General features: G+C 55.4%; 1 protein-coding gene across 2 annotated transcripts; it reads left to right on the plus strand.

Moving 5' to 3' along the window:
* The first annotated feature begins 45 nt into the window (after positions 1 to 45).
* Positions 46 to 16,151, plus strand: ALG12 (ALG12 alpha-1,6-mannosyltransferase). 2 transcript variants are annotated; one of them, XM_010373566.2, is made up of 10 exons: positions 46 to 233; positions 4,487 to 4,726; positions 4,813 to 4,945; positions 7,866 to 8,039; positions 8,404 to 8,598; positions 9,144 to 9,247; positions 10,535 to 10,758; positions 14,858 to 15,027; positions 15,110 to 15,185; positions 15,295 to 16,151. In XM_010373566.2, exons 2-10 carry the CDS (start codon positions 4,565 to 4,567, stop codon positions 15,521 to 15,523), a joined length of 1,467 nt encoding a protein of 488 aa, XP_010371868.1. In that variant the 5' UTR covers positions 46 to 233; positions 4,487 to 4,564; the 3' UTR covers positions 15,524 to 16,151. The 2 variants fall into 2 exon arrangements, with proteins under 2 accessions (XP_010371868.1, XP_010371872.1); XM_010373570.2 differs by lacking the exon at positions 7,866 to 8,039.
* Positions 16,152 to 17,672: the final 1,521 nt, after the last annotated feature.

Here is a 17,672-nt window from a genome sequence, read left to right on the forward strand (position 1 = left end):
GGCGGGGCGTGCAGGTCCAACCCCGCCTCCCGCGCCCCGCCCCTTGCGCGCAGCCCGCGGCGGCCATGTTTACTCAGGGCACAGAGGGTCCTCGCGGCCGCAGCGGCCGGGGTTGCGGTGGCCACTTTAGATTCGGGCAAAGGCTTCGCTCTGTTCTGTTTCCGCCGTCCCGCTTCCTGCCGAGGCCGGCCAAGGCAGCCGCGTTCCAAAGGACGCCGCCGGGAGCTGCGGAGGTCAGTGCGCGCTGCCGCGACCGGGGCCCTCAGGCGGGCGCGCGGCGAGACCAGGGAGGAGGCGGGCGGGGGCGCGACCCGAGCTGGCGCTGGCGTTGGATTCCTGAGACCTCACCGCGTATGTCCACGCGTCACAGCCCGGTGCTCCTTACCTGGGACTGCGCCCCTCACTTGGGGCCGGGCTCCTCACCCGGAGCTGGACCTCTCACCCGGGGGCTGGACCCCTCACCTGGGGCCGGGCTCCCCATCTGGGGGCTGGACTTTCCACCTGGGGCTGGGGTCCACTCAGTGTCTTTGGGGGCTGGGGATCTGCATTTCTACAGGCGCTTGAGGTGATGAACACTTGCTAATGTTCAGGAACCCCTGGTTTAAATTAGGGGAAATGTGCAGTGTCTGGATTTCACAGAACTCCTGTCTGGAAGGAAGGAGTGCAGATAACATGGCTTTTCCTGGTCTTTGGTGGGCAGCAGCTGTGATTTGCATCGGATCATTTGTGTTTCCTGCTGAGAGGCTAATGATTATTATTAGTAATAGTAACATCTGGGCCGGGCGCGGTGGCTCATGCCTGTAATCCCAGCAATTTGGGAGGCTAAGGTGGCCGGATCACCTGAGGTTAGGAGTTCGAGACCAGCCTGGCCAATGTGGTGAAACCCTGTCTCTACTAAAAAAGTACAAAAATTAGCCGGCCGTGGTGGCACATGCCTGTAATTCCAGCTACTCCGGAGTTTGAGCCAGGAAAATCGCTTGAAGCCAGAAAGTGGAGGTTGCATTGAGCGAGATCACGACATTGCACTCCAGCCTGGGCAACAAGAGTGAAACTCCGTCTCAATTAAAAAAAAAAAAAAGTAACATCTGATTTGACCAATTTCTTTTCTTTTCTTTCTTCTTTTTTTTTTGTTGAGACGGAGCCTCACTCTGCCACCCAGGCTGGATGGAGTGCAGTGGTGCGATCTCGGCTCACTGCAACCTCTGCCTCCCAGGTTCCAGTGATTCTCCTCCCTCAGCCTCCTAAGTAGCTGGGATTACAGACACCCACCACCTGGCCGGCTAATTTTTGTATTTTTAGTAGAGACAGGGTTTCACCATGTTGGCCAGGCTGGTCTCGAACTCCTGACCTCAAGCAATCCGCCTGCCTCAGCCTCCCAAAGTGCTAGGATTACAGGTGTGAGCCACCATGCCTGGCCTGATTTGACCAACTTCAGTAGAGGCCTTAAAATCTGGATTGATGGGGCAAGAGAACCATTGCAGGTCATTCCCTAATCTGAAATGCCATTGTTCTGTAAACCACCATTTTAAAGTGTCATAGCCAGCTGGGCGCGGTGGCTCACACCTGTAATCCCAGCACTTTGGGAGGCCGAGGTGGGTGGATCACGAGGTCAGGAGATTGAGACCATCCTGGCTAATGCGGTGAAACCCTGTCTCTACTAAAAAATACAAAAAAAAAAAATAGCCAGGCGTGGTGGTGGGCGCCTGTAGTCCCAGCTACTCGGGAGGCTGAGGCAGGAGAATGGTGTGAACCCGGGAAGCGGAGCTTGCAGTGAGCTGAAATCGCGCCACTTGCACTCCAGCCTGGGTGATAGAGCAAGACTCCGTCTCACAAAAAGTAGAAAAATAAATAAAAAATAAAGTGTCATGGCCTGGGCCTGTTTTAACCTGTAGGTGCTCCCGAGGCACCTATCACTTGTATTAGCCACAGCTGCTGACCAGCTGCCGAGCAGAGTGGACTAGTGCAGGACAGCGTCCACTCACCCTTGCCCACTGGGGGGTTGGTTATGGTTTTCGCGCTTGCCAGTGTTGACTTGGTCTTCCCATGCTTCTGGCAGAGAATCTGGACTCACCCTTGGTCTTCTCATGCCTTCGAAAGTTGAAATCAAAGCACGAACATATTTTTTGTTTGAGACAGAGTCTCACTCAGTCGCCAGGCTGGAGTGCAGTGGCGCAATCTCCGCTCACTGCAACCTCTGCCTCCCAGGTTCAAGCAATTCTCCTGCCTCAGCCTTCCGAGTAGCTGGGACCACAGGCGCCCACCATCAAGCCTGGCTAATTTTTTGTATTTTTAGTAGAGACGGAGTTTCACCATGTTAGCCAGGATGGTCTCGATCTCCTGACCTTGTGATCCACCTGCCTCGGCCTCCCAAAGTGCTGGGATTACAGGAATGAGCCACCGCTCCCGGCCGCTGGAACATATTTTTAATAAGCACGTGAGCTGGTGTGATGAGATCCCTGTGTAAGAGTTTTTACCTATTTCTTCTTCGGCAGCCTTGTTGAGTGCCTACTGTGCAGCAGGCTCTGCTGATTCAGCAGTGAGTCCACCAAACAAGCCCTGCCCACAGGATGAGTCCAGCAGGGGAGGTGGCAGAGAGGCAGCCTTCAGGCCACAGAGGCTGGGCTCTGTCCTTGGTGCTGAGGCTGCACTGGTGGGAAAAATAATCCAGCATCAAAAACCCCCCACTGTCATAAAGCTTGTGTCTTAGCAAGTAGGAGACAGCTGAGTGGGCACTCCCTCATCTGGTGGACAGTGACTCCTAACCTAGTGCTTCAGCCTTTCTCTTTGTTTGATACCAAGTTTATTTTTTTAAGTTTTTTATTATTTATTTATTTTCTTTTTTATTTCTGAGGCAGAGTCCTGCTCTGTGGCCCAGACTGGATTTCAGTGGCACAATCTTGGCTCACTGCAGCCTCTGCCTCCGGGACTCAAACGATTCTCCTGCCTCAGCCTCCCGAGTAGCTGGGATTATAGGCACGCGCTACCACGCCCAGCTAATTTCGTATTTTTAGTAGAGACAAGGTTTCACCATGTTGGCCAGGATGGTCTCGATCTCCTGACCTCATGATCCGACCACCTCAGCCTCCCAAAGTGCTGAGATTACAGGAATGAGCCACCGCACCTGGCACCAGGTTTTTATATTTGGCAAAGGAAAGAACTGCATACCATTTTAGTCATTGTAAAATTATTAAAACTTTCTTTTTCTGTCCACTCCCTGCCCACCATATCAAGTAGGGTTCCTCTTCCTTCTAATCTACGGATTTTCTTTTGGTTGCCATCATTGTAGACTTCTTAAGTCTCCATTTGATCAAAAGGTAGTTTTGGCTGGGCACGGTGGCCCATGCCTATAATCCCAACACTTCAGGAGGCCAAGGTGGGAAGATTGCTTGAAGCCAGGAATTCCATACCAGCCTGGGCTACAAAGCAAGACCCTGTCTTTATAAAAAATAAGAAAACTTAGCTGAGTGTGGTGACCCACACCTGTAGCTGCAACTACTCAGGAGGCTGGGGCAAAAGGATCCCAGGAGTCTGAGGCTGCAGTGAGCCACGATCACACCACTGCACTCCAGCTTAGGAGACAGAGTAAGACGCTGTCTCTTAAAAAAAAAAAAAAATTTTTTAAGTAGTTTTAACAAACGGTAAGCCCTGGGGCTCTCTCTCCCTTTGCTTCTGGCCCTTCTGGTTTGGACTGAATAAAATCAAACGTGTTTTAAAAGAATCCAGAAACATGAAGAATTTGCCCCCTTCCCTCCCTCGGCCTTTCACGTGTAGCAGCTGGACATGTTGCTGGCCTCTCAGGAAGCTGTTAGTATTTGGGGGACCCATTGCCAGTCTCCCCAGGCTCACATGCAGGCTCATGGCTGGTGTGGTGCCACCTTTGGGAAAGCCGGCCATGGCTTCTCCCAGCCCCCAGCGTGGGGTTCGGCGCAGGCATCCACAGCCGCATCCCGCCATTCCTGGGAGTAGGGGCTTTGCTGACCACTTGAGCCCTTTGTCCTGGCAGCTGTACTGTGTTCAGCCTTCTACCCTTCTGGGTCCCCCGTCCGCCACCCTCCAGCTTTGTGCCTCCCACCCAGCTAACCAGCCCCGGTCAGCCTCCCATTCAGTCTTCCTCAGCCAGTTCCCTCGGGGCCAAGCCTGGGTTTTGCTGACTCTCCTGCCTGATTTAGACTGGAGGGCAGGGGCCATTTACCAACCTCCGTTGCCCTCGTGGCCCAGGCCTGCTCAGACTCAAGGTTCTGCTGCTGAGCTCCTTCTCCCCAAAAAAACATTCACAGAGCTGAAAGTGTCACATCACTGGTTGCAATATGAAAGCTTCTCAAGTGTGATTTTTTTCCCCGAATTTTCCATCTTTATGCGTTTTCAGATTTGTAGTAGTGCAACTAAGACAGTAGTTCAGAGAATTCCTGCTAACTCTTTACCCAGATCTCACAAACGAGCACAAGCATGACTTTCAAAATTCAGGAATCTGCTTTCACTTTTCCAGCACGCATGGAGCGGCGGTGCTAATGGCTGGTGTCTCACACTCTTGCCCTCTGAAGGTACGTGAAGTTGAAAGCCTGGAATGGCTGGAAAGGGGTCATCAGGCAGGCGGCCCCTGCTGCTGGGGCTGCTGGTGGCTGTAGCCACTGTCCACCTGGTCACCTGTCCCTACACCAAAGTGGAGGAGAGCTTCAACCTGCAGGCCACACATGACCTGCTGTACCACTGGCGAGACCTGGAGCAGGTGAGGGGCCCCTGCTGTCCTTGGGGAAAACCTCATGTTACCAGCTGGCAGGGCCCAGGTGCACTGACCTGCTCTTCTCCTCACAGTACGACCATCTTGAGTTCCCTGGAGTCGTCCCCAGGACGTTCCTCGGGCCAGTGGTGATCGCAGCATTCTCCAGCCCTGCGGTTTACGTGCTTTTGCTGTTAGAAATGTCCAAGTTTTACTCTCAGCTAGTAGGTAAGGGGGTCTTCAACAAAGGAGGAGGGAGTGAGGGATCGTGGTGTCATCGGGTGACCTCAGCGAGGCCGCCGTCCCCCCGCCCAGGAACGCTGTCTGTTACAGTCTTGCCTGCCCTCAATCACCGTGGCATGGCGGCTCAGAGCAGGCGCTCAGGTCAGGCCTGGGACATCTGAGCCAGCCCCTCTGTGCCTCCACACTCTTGACTGTGAAATTAGGGATGACGGCACCCACTCCCCAGGGCAGGTACAAGAGAAATGCCGTCTGTCTGTGAGGCAGCTCCCGCCACCTGAGCCTACTGCGCCTGCCTCACCTGGCGAACCCCATGGGGTCAACAGCCTTTATTCCTGCAGAAACAGCACCATTTGCCTTGGGGAACGTTACAAACAGAACCTCACATTCCCAGAGGCCGCTGCAGGGCCTGCGTGCAAATCCTGGGTCTTTCCCTGTGCCCACATGAGGACTAAAAAAAACAATTTTAGAACCCGCTGCAGGGCCTGCGTGCAAATCCTGGGTCTTTCTCTGTGCCCACATGAGGACTAAAACAATTTTAGAACCCGCTGCAGGGCCTGCGTGCAAATCCTGGATCTTTCTCTGTGCCCTACTTGAGGACTAAAAAAAACAATTTTAGAACATTTTGTACATATTATATATTGTTCTGAAAACCGATTTTTTTTTTGTTTTTTGTTTTGTTTTGTTTTGAGACAGGGCCTTGGTGTGTCACCCAGGCTGGAGTGCAGTGGTGCAATCATAGCTCACTGCAGCTTTGAACTCCTGGGCTCAAGTGATCGTCCCACCTCCCACAGTGCTGGGATTACAGGCATGCGCCACCATGCCCAGCCACACAACCTGAGTTTTTAAAGTCAGCAATCACCACTTTTTCATTTCAGTACATTTTTATTGCTTTTAATACCCAGACATGCTTCCAGTGAGTCTGTCCAGCCTGCATGGAGAGCTTTAAGAAGCAACACCTTCCTGGGGAAGGAACACGTTCCTGGGGAAGCAGCAGTTCTGCTTCTTGAAGGGCAGATTGGGAACGGAAACCCACCATGGCATGGGGACAGCTGGATAAGCCGTGCATGTCCTGTGGAGGCGTCAGGGAGCCCCAGATGGGGAGGAGTTGGGGGCCCATGAGCCAGGGAAAGGAAGTCCACAGGCAATCCCAGGGCTGAGTCCACATTCCCCTGGAAGTTTCTGCGTATTCCAGGGGTGGAAGCAAGAGGCCGGGAGGTTGGGCAGAGCTGGGCAGACTCCGGCTGGACAGAAACTCGGAGGGCTGCAGCTTCAGCCAGTGAACAGGAGCCCACCCTGGGTCCTTCCTGATCCCACTAAGATGACCTGGAATTGCTAGTGCCCCCCCACCCCAAGCCCCTGCCACAGGCCAAAATCCTTCCTCTCTGGATGAAGAGCACATCATCCTGGGGACTGAAGGTCATCCTGGGGCCGAGGCTGATCCTGGAGCTGAGGCTGCCCTTGTTGGGCACGGGGTTGAGATTGTTGGGCATTTGGGAAGATGGAAAACCAAGAGAAGAGACGCAGGGGATGGACCTGATGGGAAAAGGGGGAAGTGGGGCTTTGCCGGGGTCTGTGAATTGTTTAAAAAGCCCAGGGGGAATTCCAGCACCAAAAATGCAGCAGCTGGAGCCAGACCCACTCCTGGGTATCAGTGAAAAATGTCCTGTTAAGACATTCAGGCCAGACGCGGTGACTCACACCTGTAATCCCAGAACTTTGGGAGGCCGAGGCGGGGTGATCACCTGAGGTCAGGAGTTTGAGACCATCCTGGCCAACATGGGGAAACCCTGTATCTACTAAAAATACAAAAATTAGCTGGGTGTGGCAGCGTGTGCCTGTAATCCCAGCTACTCGGGAGGCTGAGGTAGCAGAATTGCTTGAACCCGGGAGGCAGAGCTTGCAGTGAGCTGAGATTGTGCCACTGCACTCCAGCCTGAGCAACAGAGGGAAGCTCTGTCCTTAAAAAAAAAAAAAAAAAAAAAAAAAAGACATTTGCAGTCCGAATCCAGCAATCAGTGAAAAGAACGCCTGGTATGCATACGGGGTGTTCTGGGAACAGCAGGTCCAGCACTCAGACGTCTGTGGCCCCCTTGGCAATGCCTGGGTATCTCTCTGTTGGCCCCCACAGCTGCCTGGACCCAGTTGCCTCTCACATGGGGGCTTCGAAGTCCCTTTGGCCTTCCGGAAAGGCAGTGAGAGATACCCAGAAGTTCATTTTTCTTCCTGTTTTCAGCCTCTCTTGCCAGCGGCTGACGGGCCAGTCCACGGTGAGGATGTGTGGTCGGCTGGGTACTGTCCTGGGCACACCTGCCCCCTCACCGCCTCCCCATCAGACCAGCAGCCCAGAGGTGGCTCCCGCTGTTGAGTGGGGAGAGGGGTCCTGACCCCCTTCCTGCCTGGGAGCCTGTGTTCCCGCCACATCCCACCTCCTCACGGCTGCTGGTTAGAGCAAGATCTGAGCCCAGCCCTTGCAAACATTGCCCCTGGAGATGCCACAGCCCGATGGGGTCTCTGGTTTAGTGTAGGGCTCAGCTTGTGGCACCCCCAAGTTCTGTGTCCTCACGCTTCAGAGAGCAGTCCCCGCAAGAGCCCTCATGGCACCAGGCTTGGGCATTTCAGTTCCTGACAGGAGCGCAGGGGGCCTGGGGCCAGATGTCTGTTTTAGACATGGAGACAATGCCCTCAAGGCTGCTTTGCCTGACATGGCCGTCAGCTGGCGTTGCAGCAACATAGAAAAATCCATATAGAAAGATATGTGTAGAAGGACCCACGTAGGAGGACCCACGTAGGAGGATCCACATAGGAGGATCCACTGTAGGAGGACCCACGTAGGAGGACCCACATAGGAGGACCCACTGGATGCTCCTCCGCTGCAGGCTCACGTGCTGTCACTGTCTTTGTTTAGTTAGAGGAGTGCTTGGACTCGGCGTGATTTTTGGACTCTGGACGTTACAAAAGGAAGTGAGACGGCAGTTTGGGGCCATGGTGGCCACCATGTTCTGCTGGGTGACAGCGGTGCAGTTCCACCTGATGTTCTACTGCACGCGGACACTGCCCAACGTGCTGGCCCTGCCCGTAGGTACGTCGCTGCCGGCCGTGCCTGCACACCCACGGTGCCAGGCAGGGGCTCCCCGAGTCAGGGGCTCCGCGGCTGATGACAGCGCCTCCCTGGTGATGGCCACTCCCCGCTGGGCTCCTCAGGATGGTCTGTGGCCTGAAACCGGGCTCTTTGTTTTCCCTGCTGGGTTGGGATGCACTTCCCAGTCAACAGCGTGGGTGCGGGGAGCGGCTCTGAGTGGTTTGTTTTCTGGGATATTTGTGTGACTTTTATGATAAGAAAAGGAACAGCTGCTGGTTAGAGCAAGGTCTCTTCGCTTCCCAGGGTGTTTTCTGGGCCAGGTGGGCCCTGTGTCTGATGGGCACCCTCCCGCGCTGTCTTGCAGTCCTGCTGGCCCTGGCAGCCTGGCTGCGGCACGAGTGGGCCCGCTTCATCTGGCTGTCAGCCTTCACCGTCATCGTGTTCAGGGCGGAGCTGTGCCTGTTCCTGGGCCTCCTGCTGCTGCTGGCCTTGGGCAACCGGAAGATTTCTGTGGTCAGAGCCCTTCGCCACGCCATCCCGGCGGGGACCCTCTGTTTAGGTAAGTCAGTCGCTGCGGGATGCTTCTAACTGGATTTTGTTTTGCCTTGTTTTACCAAGGTCAAGAGAAATTTGGGACGTTTTCATCCCCATGAAATAAAATGACTCTAACTTTAGCAGTGTTAAAACATTTCAGTCCTAAGCCTCCTGCCCAGGGTTTCCAGGGGGCCCCACCCTGTACCTTGGGAGCCCCTTTTCACTGGTCTGTCCCTTGTCCTTGGGCTGGGGGAGGCCACAAGAGCAGAGGGTGGCTTGTCCCTGCACCAGGCGGTGGTTCTGGGCAGTGGTGTCCTCAACACAGCTGGCGTCTTTTTCCTTTTTTTTTGTTTTAGAGATAGCTTGCTCTGTCACCCAGGATAGAGTGCAGTGGCGTGATCGTGGTCCATTGCAACCTCCAACTCCTAGGCTCCAGCAATCTTCCCACCCAGCCCAACCTCTTTTCTTTGAAAGCAGCTTGTAGTTTCTGTAGTGATGGGGGCTGCACTGTGGTGGGGTGTTTACTGATGGCTGTGTTTGCGAGTAAGAAACTCTATTTTGTTTTATCAGGACTGACGGTTGCCGTGGATTCTTATTTTTGGCGGGAGCTCACGTGGCCAGAAGGAAAGGTGTTTTGGTACAACACTGTCCTGAACAAAAGCTCCAACTGGGGGGTATCCTTCAGTGTCCGTGCAGGAGGGCGATGGGTGGGACCCCCAGCCACACCTCCTGGGCCTCCTTGGGTGGTGGAAGCAGCTGCTTCTCCCTTCTGTGCAGCCTGGCTGCAGGGTCAGGATGGAGCCCCTCCCTTCCACTTGCTCCTGGGAAATGCTGACCATGGGCGGTGAGGTCCCAGCTGCCCTCTCTCAGTCCTGTGGAAACAGCCCTGCCCCAGATTAACCCAGCCTTTCTTCTGCTCCTTGGGCAATCTGCCTTTTTTTTTTTTTTTTTTTTTTTTTTTTGAGACCGAGTCTGGCTCTGTCGCCCAGGCTAGAGTACAGTGGTGTGATCTCAGCTCACTGCAGCTTCTGCCTCCCTGGTTCAAGCGATTCTCCTGCCTCAGCCTCACGAGTAGCTGGGACTATAGGCGCGCGCCACCACGCCTGGCTAATTTTTGTATTTTTAGTAGAGATGGGGTTTTACCATGTTGATCAGGCTGGTCTTAAACTTCTGACCTCAAGTGATCTGCCCACCTCAGCCTCCCAAAGTGCTGGGATTACAGGTGTGAGCCACCACACCTGGCCCGGACAATCTGCATTTAAAAAGCACTTTCTTAGGAAGCGTGTCAAATGTACACGCGTAGATGGAATAGCATAACAAATCCCCAACACGTGTGTCACCCGTGACCATCTGTTTTTGTTTGTTTGTTTGTTTGTTTTTTGAGACAGAGTCTCACCCTGTTGCCAGGTTGGAGTGCAATGGCATGATCTTGGCTCACTGCAACCTCCAACTCCCTGGTTCAAGTGATTCTCCTGTCTCAGCCTCCTGAGTAGCTGGGATTACAGGCACTTGCTACCACGCCCAGCTAATTTTTGTATTTGTATCGGAGACGGGGTTTCACCATGTTGGCCAGGATGGTCTCGATCCCTTGACCTCGTGATCCGCCCACCTTGGCCTCCCAAAGTGCTGGGATTACAGAGGTGAGCCACTGTGCCTGGCTGACCATCTGTTTTTAACGGTGAAGAAAGGGTGCAGAGACCGAACATCCCACGGCCCTTTCTGCCTTGGTCTTGCCTGGAGGGGGCCCGAAGCCCAAGTGGTATGTGTGCACCCGCGCCGTGGCCTGGGTGTGTCTTTTAGGAGGGGGCCTGGGGCCTGAGTGGTGTCTGTGCACGTGAGCCATGACCCAGGCTGCGTCTCTCAGCACAACTGTCTTCAGGCATCTTCTCTGCCTTGACCCCGCCACCCAGCCCACGGGCTTATCGTGGACAGGTGCGTGGCCTCCTTAACCCAGCCCGCAGACCTCCCCACTGCTGTGGTACTTCTACTCAGCCCTGCCCCGCGGCCTGGGCTGCAGCCTGCTCTTCGTCCCCCTGGGCTTGGTGGACAGAAGGACGCACGCACTGACGGTGCTGGCACTGGGCTTCGTGGCGCTCTACTCCCTCCTGCCGCACAAGGAGCTACGCTTCATCATCTATGCCTTCCCTGCTCTCAACATCACAGCTGCCAGAGGCTGCTCCTACCTGTGAGCACTCTTTTTGTGACATGCATTTTTAGTTTCATTGGAAACAGGTTCACTGATTTACTGTGTGGGGGGTGTATGTGTGTGTTTCAGTTTTGAAACAGGGTCTTGCTCTGTCACCCACGCTGGAGTGCAGCAGTGCGATCGTGGCTCACTGCACTCCTCAACTCCTAGGGAGTCAGGCCATCCTCCTGCCTCCTCCTCTCAAAGTGCTGGGATTACAGGTGTGAGCCACCGGGGCTATTTTTTAAGATAAACACAGGGCATGTTGAATTAGGTGCTTATGTCAAAAGAGGGTGGCCCCAGTCCTCTCTCCTCCCTGAGGTCTGCATGGGATGGGCCGGCCTGGTGACCTGCTGACAGAGGGCTTTGCTCAGGTGGTCTTTGTCTTGGGTTAATTTGGTGACTAGTCCACATATGGTGATGCACCAGCGGTCCCCACCTCTGTCACAGGGGAGGGACACTCACACAGGTAGCGACGGCAGAGGGCAGGGGCGGCCAGGTCTGGGAGGCTCTGAGGGTGATGGGTTAGGTGGAGGAAGGACGTTCATGACCATCCTGACAGGGCCTCAGGGTTGAGGGCATTTGTCAAGGCAGGTCATCTGGCTGGAAGAGGGGGATGGTCAGGGAGGTGCGTGTGGCTGGGTGCAGAGGGCCCAGTGTGGCCCAGGCTCGGAGTCCTGTGGCGGGTGGGTGGGTTTCCTGGGGGGAGGGACTGAAGGCAGCAGGTGATGGAGGTGGAGCTGGGAGCCTGCCAGGGCCTGGGGAGGGCACTGCCTGGACTGAGGGTGGGGCGGTCTGAGTACAGCTGCCATTCAGTGTTGCAAGCCTCAGGGAGCCAGCAGAGTCCATCACTGCTGGGCCCTGTGGGTTCTGGGGAAGGACCTGGGGCTCAGGCCCAGGAGAGTCCATCACTGCCGGGCCCTGTGGGTGCTGGGGAAGGACCCGGGGCTCAGGTCCAGGAGAGTCTATCACTGCTGGCCCTGTGGGTGCTGGGGAAGGACCCGGGGCTGAGGCTGGCCAGCTCTGTGCCCATTCAGAGCTTGCTGCGTTGATGGGAACAGGAGGCCAACTCAGGCCACACTGGACATTGAGGGGTGGCAGGGCTGCGGGCCAGGAGGGCCGGGGCCTGAGGCACTGAGAGGTGCCCACTGTGGCTGGAGAGAACATCCCACAACGTGGTCCCTGATCCCAGGCAGCGGTCAGGCGCTTTCCAGTGACACCTGTTCAGGGGATGGGATGGTGCCCCTCAGCTCCCACTGCTCTGTACTGCCCTTGGGCCTGGGAGCTCCTCTGGCTGCTGACTGTTCCTCGCTGGGGGTTCCTTCAGCTGCCGTGGCCGTGCCTCCGTGGAGCCCCTGGGAGCTCCTCCAGCTGCCATGGCTGTTCCTCACTGGGGGCTCCTCTGGCTGCCGTGGCCATGCCCAGGTTGGGGGCTCCTCCAGCTGCTGTAACTGTGCCTCAGTGGGGGCTCCTGGGAGCTCTGCCTCTGCTTTTCTGTGCCTTTGGCTCCCTCCCGTCCCAGGGGTCGGCTCAGGGCTGAAGGGGGAGCAGACTCCAGCCCGAGTCATGGAAAAGAGGGTGGGAAAGACGGGGAGAGTGGCGCAGATGGATTGTATTTGGTGACAGACTTCTCCAGCAGGGAAGAAGATCCAGTGTGAACCGGACCCAGCTCTGCTGAAACCAAAGGCAGGAGTGTCTGAGGCCTGGTGTGCTGGGCGTGAGGGCTGCTCCGTGCAAGGGCCCCCGCTGTGCCAGTCGGCCTTATCCGGAGGAGGACAAACTTGGGGCGTCTAAATGAGGGGGTGCAGGGTAGAGCAAGGCCCCCTCCGAAGTCAGGTCCTCAGCCCGGTCACCCTGGGAGCAAGAGCAGGCCGCCCCCGCGCCACACCCCCCCGCCCCCGGCGTCAGGGCCCAGGGCCTTGCGACAGTCCTGGGGGTGCCAGCTTTCCGCAGTGACTGCCCACTCCGGCTCTGGGCAGGAACGAAGGGCGAACGCCCTGGCAGTGCTGAGCTCTTTGGGGCAGGCACTTAGGAGGCTGGGGGTCATCCTAGGAGCGGCCTCGAGCTCAGGAATGGCCCCAGAGTTTGTTCACGGGTGCACTAGTCTGCTCTGGCACTGCTGTAAAGAAACACCGGAGACTGGTAATTTATAAAGAGGAGGCTTCATTGGCTCGCGGTTCCGCAGGCCGTACAGGATTGGCTGGCGGTTCCGCAGGCCGTACAGGATTGGCTGGCGGTTCCGCAGGCCGTACAGGATTGGCTCGCGGTTCCGCAGGCCGTACAGGATTGGCTGGCGGTTCCGCAGGCCGTACAGGATTGGCTGGCGGTTCCGCAGGCTGTACAGGATTGGCTGGCGGTTCCGCAGGCTGTACAGGATTGGCTGTTGGTTCCGCACAGGATTGGCTCGCGGTTCCGCAGGCCGTACAGGATTGGCTGGCGGTTCCGCAGGCTGTACAGGATTGGCTGTTGGTTCCGCACAGGATTGGCTCGCGGTTCCGCAGGCCGTACAGGATTGGCTGGCGGTTCCGCAGGCCGTACAGGATTGGCTGGCGGTTCCGCAGGCCGTACAGGAGTGGCTCGCGGTTCCGCAGGCCGTACAGGATTGGCTGGCGGTTCCGCAGGCTGTACAGGATTGGCTGTTGGTTCCGCACAGGATTGGCTCGCGGTTCTGCAGGCCGTACAGGAAGCGTGATGCTTCCAGGGAGGCTTGGGGCAACTTTCCATCATGGCGGAAGGTGAGAGGGAAGCAGGCACGTTTTGTGTGGCCAGAGCAGGAGGAAGAGTGACGGGGAGGCGTCACCCATTTTCAAACAAGCAGACATCTTGAGAACTCCCTCAGTATCAGGAGAACAGCATGGAGGGCATGGCACTAATCCATTCCTGAAGGCTTTACCTCCGTGACCCAGTCACCTCCCACCAGGCCCCACCTCCAGCATTGGGGATCACAGCTGGACATGAGATTTGGTGGGGACGCAGATCCCAACCATAGCAAAGGGCAGGGCCTGCGGAGAAGAGGGCTCCGAGGAGCCTGGTAGAGTCTTGATCAGGGGTTCAGGGCGTTTAGACCAGGGTTGGCAAGCTTTTCTGTTAAGGACCAGCTAATAAGGAGCCTCATCTTCGTGGGTCACGCGGTCTCTGGCAGCTGCTAACTCTGCTGTAGGAGCCTGAGATTGGCACAGTCTATTGTGAGAGAACTAGCGGCGCCCTGTGCCACAGAGCTCATTCACCTGCTGGGAGTGGACTTGGCAGCGCGGGTGACACTCTGACCTACACAGTCACTTGGAATTGTTTGAAAATATATTTTTAGGCTGGGCGTGGTGGCTCATGCCTCTCATCCCAGCACTTTGGAAGGCTGAGGCAGGCAGATCACGAGGTCAGGTGTTCAAGACTAGCCTGGCCAACATAGTGAAAGCCTATCTCTACTAAAAATACAAGAATTAGCTGGGCATGGTAGCGGGCAGCTTGAGGCAGGAGAATCACTTGAACCTGGCAGGCGGAGGTTGCAGTTAGCTGAGATCGTGCCACTGCACTCCAGTCTGGGTGACACAGTGAGGCTCTGTCTCAAAAAAAAAGAAAATATATTTTTAAAAATCTCATCTAGGCCAGGCACGGTGGCTCACACCTGTAATCACAGCACTTTGAGAGGCCGAGATGGGCGGATCACGAGATCAGGAGATCGAGACCATCCTGGCTAACACGGTGAAACCCCGTTTCTATTAAAAATACAAAAAATTAGCTGGGCGTGATGGTGGGTACCTGTAGTCCCAGCTACTCGGGAGGCTGAGGCAGGAGAATGGCGGGAACCCTGAAGGCGGAGCTTGCAAGTGAGCCGAGATTATGCCGCTGCACTCCAGCCTGGGGGACAGAGTGAAAAAAAAAAAATCTAATCTAAAGTTTAATTTGGCATCTTGGGTAGAATTTCACAGACAATTCTTGAGGCAGTATCTTAACTACTTTTACCAGTTAATCTGTTTATTTGGTGGTGAACTCTTTGTTATGACTTGGAGAAGTTGAACAGCAGGTTATGCTCCTACTATGTTTTGTAGATAGATTATTGTCACCACGTTCTGCCTATGATGTGTAACCATTCTTTTTTCAGGCTGAATAACTATAAAAAGTCTTGGCTGTACAAAGTGGGGTCTCTGCTTGTGATCGGACACCTCGTGGTGAATGCCGCCTACTCAGCCACGGCCCTGTACGTGTCGCATTTCAACTACCCAGGTGGCATCGCGATGCAAAGGCTGCACCAGCTGGTGCCCCCCCAGACAGGTGGGTACTGGAGATGCTGCCTGGGGACCACTGTGGCTCCGACCGCAGGGCTGGGCTCTGACGGCAGGCCTGGTTTTCCTAGACGTCCTTCTGCATATTGACGTGGCAGCTGCCCAGACAGGCGTGTCTCGGTTTCTCCAAGTCAACAGTGCCTGGAGGTAGGATTCACACACAGCACGACCCTCCTGGAAGCCACCCTTGGCACCTGGGGTGGGGGATGGGGCGATTTGGGGGCCCTGGGCTGGACCACCGGCTCTCATCCCACAGGTATGACAAGAGGGAGGACGTGCAGCCGGGGGCGGGCATGCTGGCGTACACACACATCCTCATGGAGGCGGCCCCTGGGCTCCTGGCCCTCTACAGGGACACACACCGGGTCCTGGCCAGCATCGTGGGCACCACAGGTGTGAGTCTGAACCTGACCCAACTGCCCCCCTTCAACGTCCACCTGCAGACAAAACTGGTGCTTCTGGAGAGGCTCCCCCGGCCATCCTGAGGGGGACCAAGTAGCCCCCAGCAGCCACAGGCCTTCCAGGAGCTGAGTGTTCTGGCACAGTTCCAACACAATTATGACAATTCAGACAAGCAAGTCAAAGTACTGTGCACCTGCCTCTGACAGACACCAGAGCAGGGCCAGGGCCTCCACAGCCTCACCTGGGGCTCGCAGCACCAGAGAACAAGGGGCCCAGGTCTTGTTGGCACCCTGGGAACCTGCTGCCCAGGGTGATGGTGGCCTGCTCAGGGCTGGTGGGCGACAGTCATCTGTCATCCAGGACCGGGTGCCATTCATGACTAATGAGGAGCAGCGGGCTCACCTGGGCACCTGTCTGCCGGGAGGCCACGTGTGTCTTGGCGTGCCCACCCGGGAGAGCAGTAGTTTGGCAGCACCCCACGCCTGCTGCCAGAGGGCCTCTTGGGGCACCTAAGACAGCACCCCCTCTCAGGGGAGACCATGGTGGCCCCTGCCGCCCCCTGACCTGCTGCCACCACTGCAACTTTTTTATTCACAGGCATCCCATCTCCATCACAGATACAATTTTAGGAGATAAACACATTCAAAAAGGAAGGAGAGAAAAAGAATAAGGCAATAAATGTTGATTGGAACCTCTCAAGATTACAGAAAATAATGAGAATGAAATTTAAAAAATGTTTCCTGTGTGATAGCTTATCACAGGTGACTATTCCAGGTGTTATGGTAAAGGGACAGCTTGGTGCTGTCAGCTTCACTGACCATGCATTTATAAAGCTCCAAAGTACATGTGATGCTGCTGGGCACTGGAGACGGGGGACTAGCTGCTGCTGCACACGTATACACACAATGCACATATGCACACACCATGTATACACTACACACATGCACACAACATGCATACACACTACCCACACATGCACACACCATGCAGACACACTACACGCATACACACACCATGCACACACCATGCAGACACACTACACGCATACACACAATGCACATGTGCACACACCATGCATACACACTACACACATGTGCACACAGTGCACATATGCACACAATGCACATGTGCACACACCATGTATACACTACACACATGCACACAACATGCATACACACTACACACATGCACACACCAGTGCAGACACACTACACGCATACACACACCATGCACACACCATGCAGACACACTACACGCATACACACACAATGCACATGTGCACACACCATGCATACACACTACACACGTGCACAGTGCACACATGCACACACCATGCTTACCACGCATGCACACACTGCACATGTGCACACACCATGCGTACACACCACACATGCACACAATGCATGTGAACACACCATGCGTACACACTACACACATGCACACATACAGTGCACACGTGCACACCATGCGTACACACCATGCATACTACACATGCATGCACACACTGCACATGTGCACACATGCGTACACACTACACATGCACACAATGCACATGTGCACACACCATGCTTACACACCACACACACATGCACACAAATGCACACATGCACATCATGCATACATACCACACACGTATCCACGCAATGTGCACGTGCACACACCATGCATACACCACACGTACATGTACCATGCATACACACATGCACACACCATGCATACACACCACACACGTGCACACCCCCATACATACACACCACACGTGCACACACCACACATGCGTGTACACACACATGCATAAAGACATGATTTCTTCCTGAGCTCTTTGAGAACTTGTGGCTGTTGGCCCAGGTACCCTAGGGCTGCCTGTCCACCTGATGCCTCCTGGTTTTCCCATTGCATCTGGCGAACATCTATGCGGACACTTCCTGACTCCCACAGAGGCCAGATGGTGAGGACTGGAGAGCAGGCTTCCCGGCCCCAGCATCCCACAGACATGGGCTCCCTCCCCCATCCATTCATCTGTGTGTCTCAGGTATTCAGTGGTTATCCACGCTCGTTCTCTTTTATCACTGGCCACATGTGGATTGCCTCCCGACTTCAGTGGTCTGTGAGTTGCTCCTGTCTTTAATTATCCTGGTGTTCAAAGTGTACGAGATTTGCTGGTGGGAACCCTGCCACTCTGCCTGTGCGCCGCGCCTCTCCTTCGAGCACCTCCTCATGACCAGGCATGGC

Source organism: Rhinopithecus roxellana, chromosome 13 (assembly GCF_007565055.1).
Source record: "Rhinopithecus roxellana isolate Shanxi Qingling chromosome 13, ASM756505v1, whole genome shotgun sequence".
Classification (NCBI taxonomy): Eukaryota; Metazoa; Chordata; class Mammalia; order Primates; family Cercopithecidae; genus Rhinopithecus; species Rhinopithecus roxellana.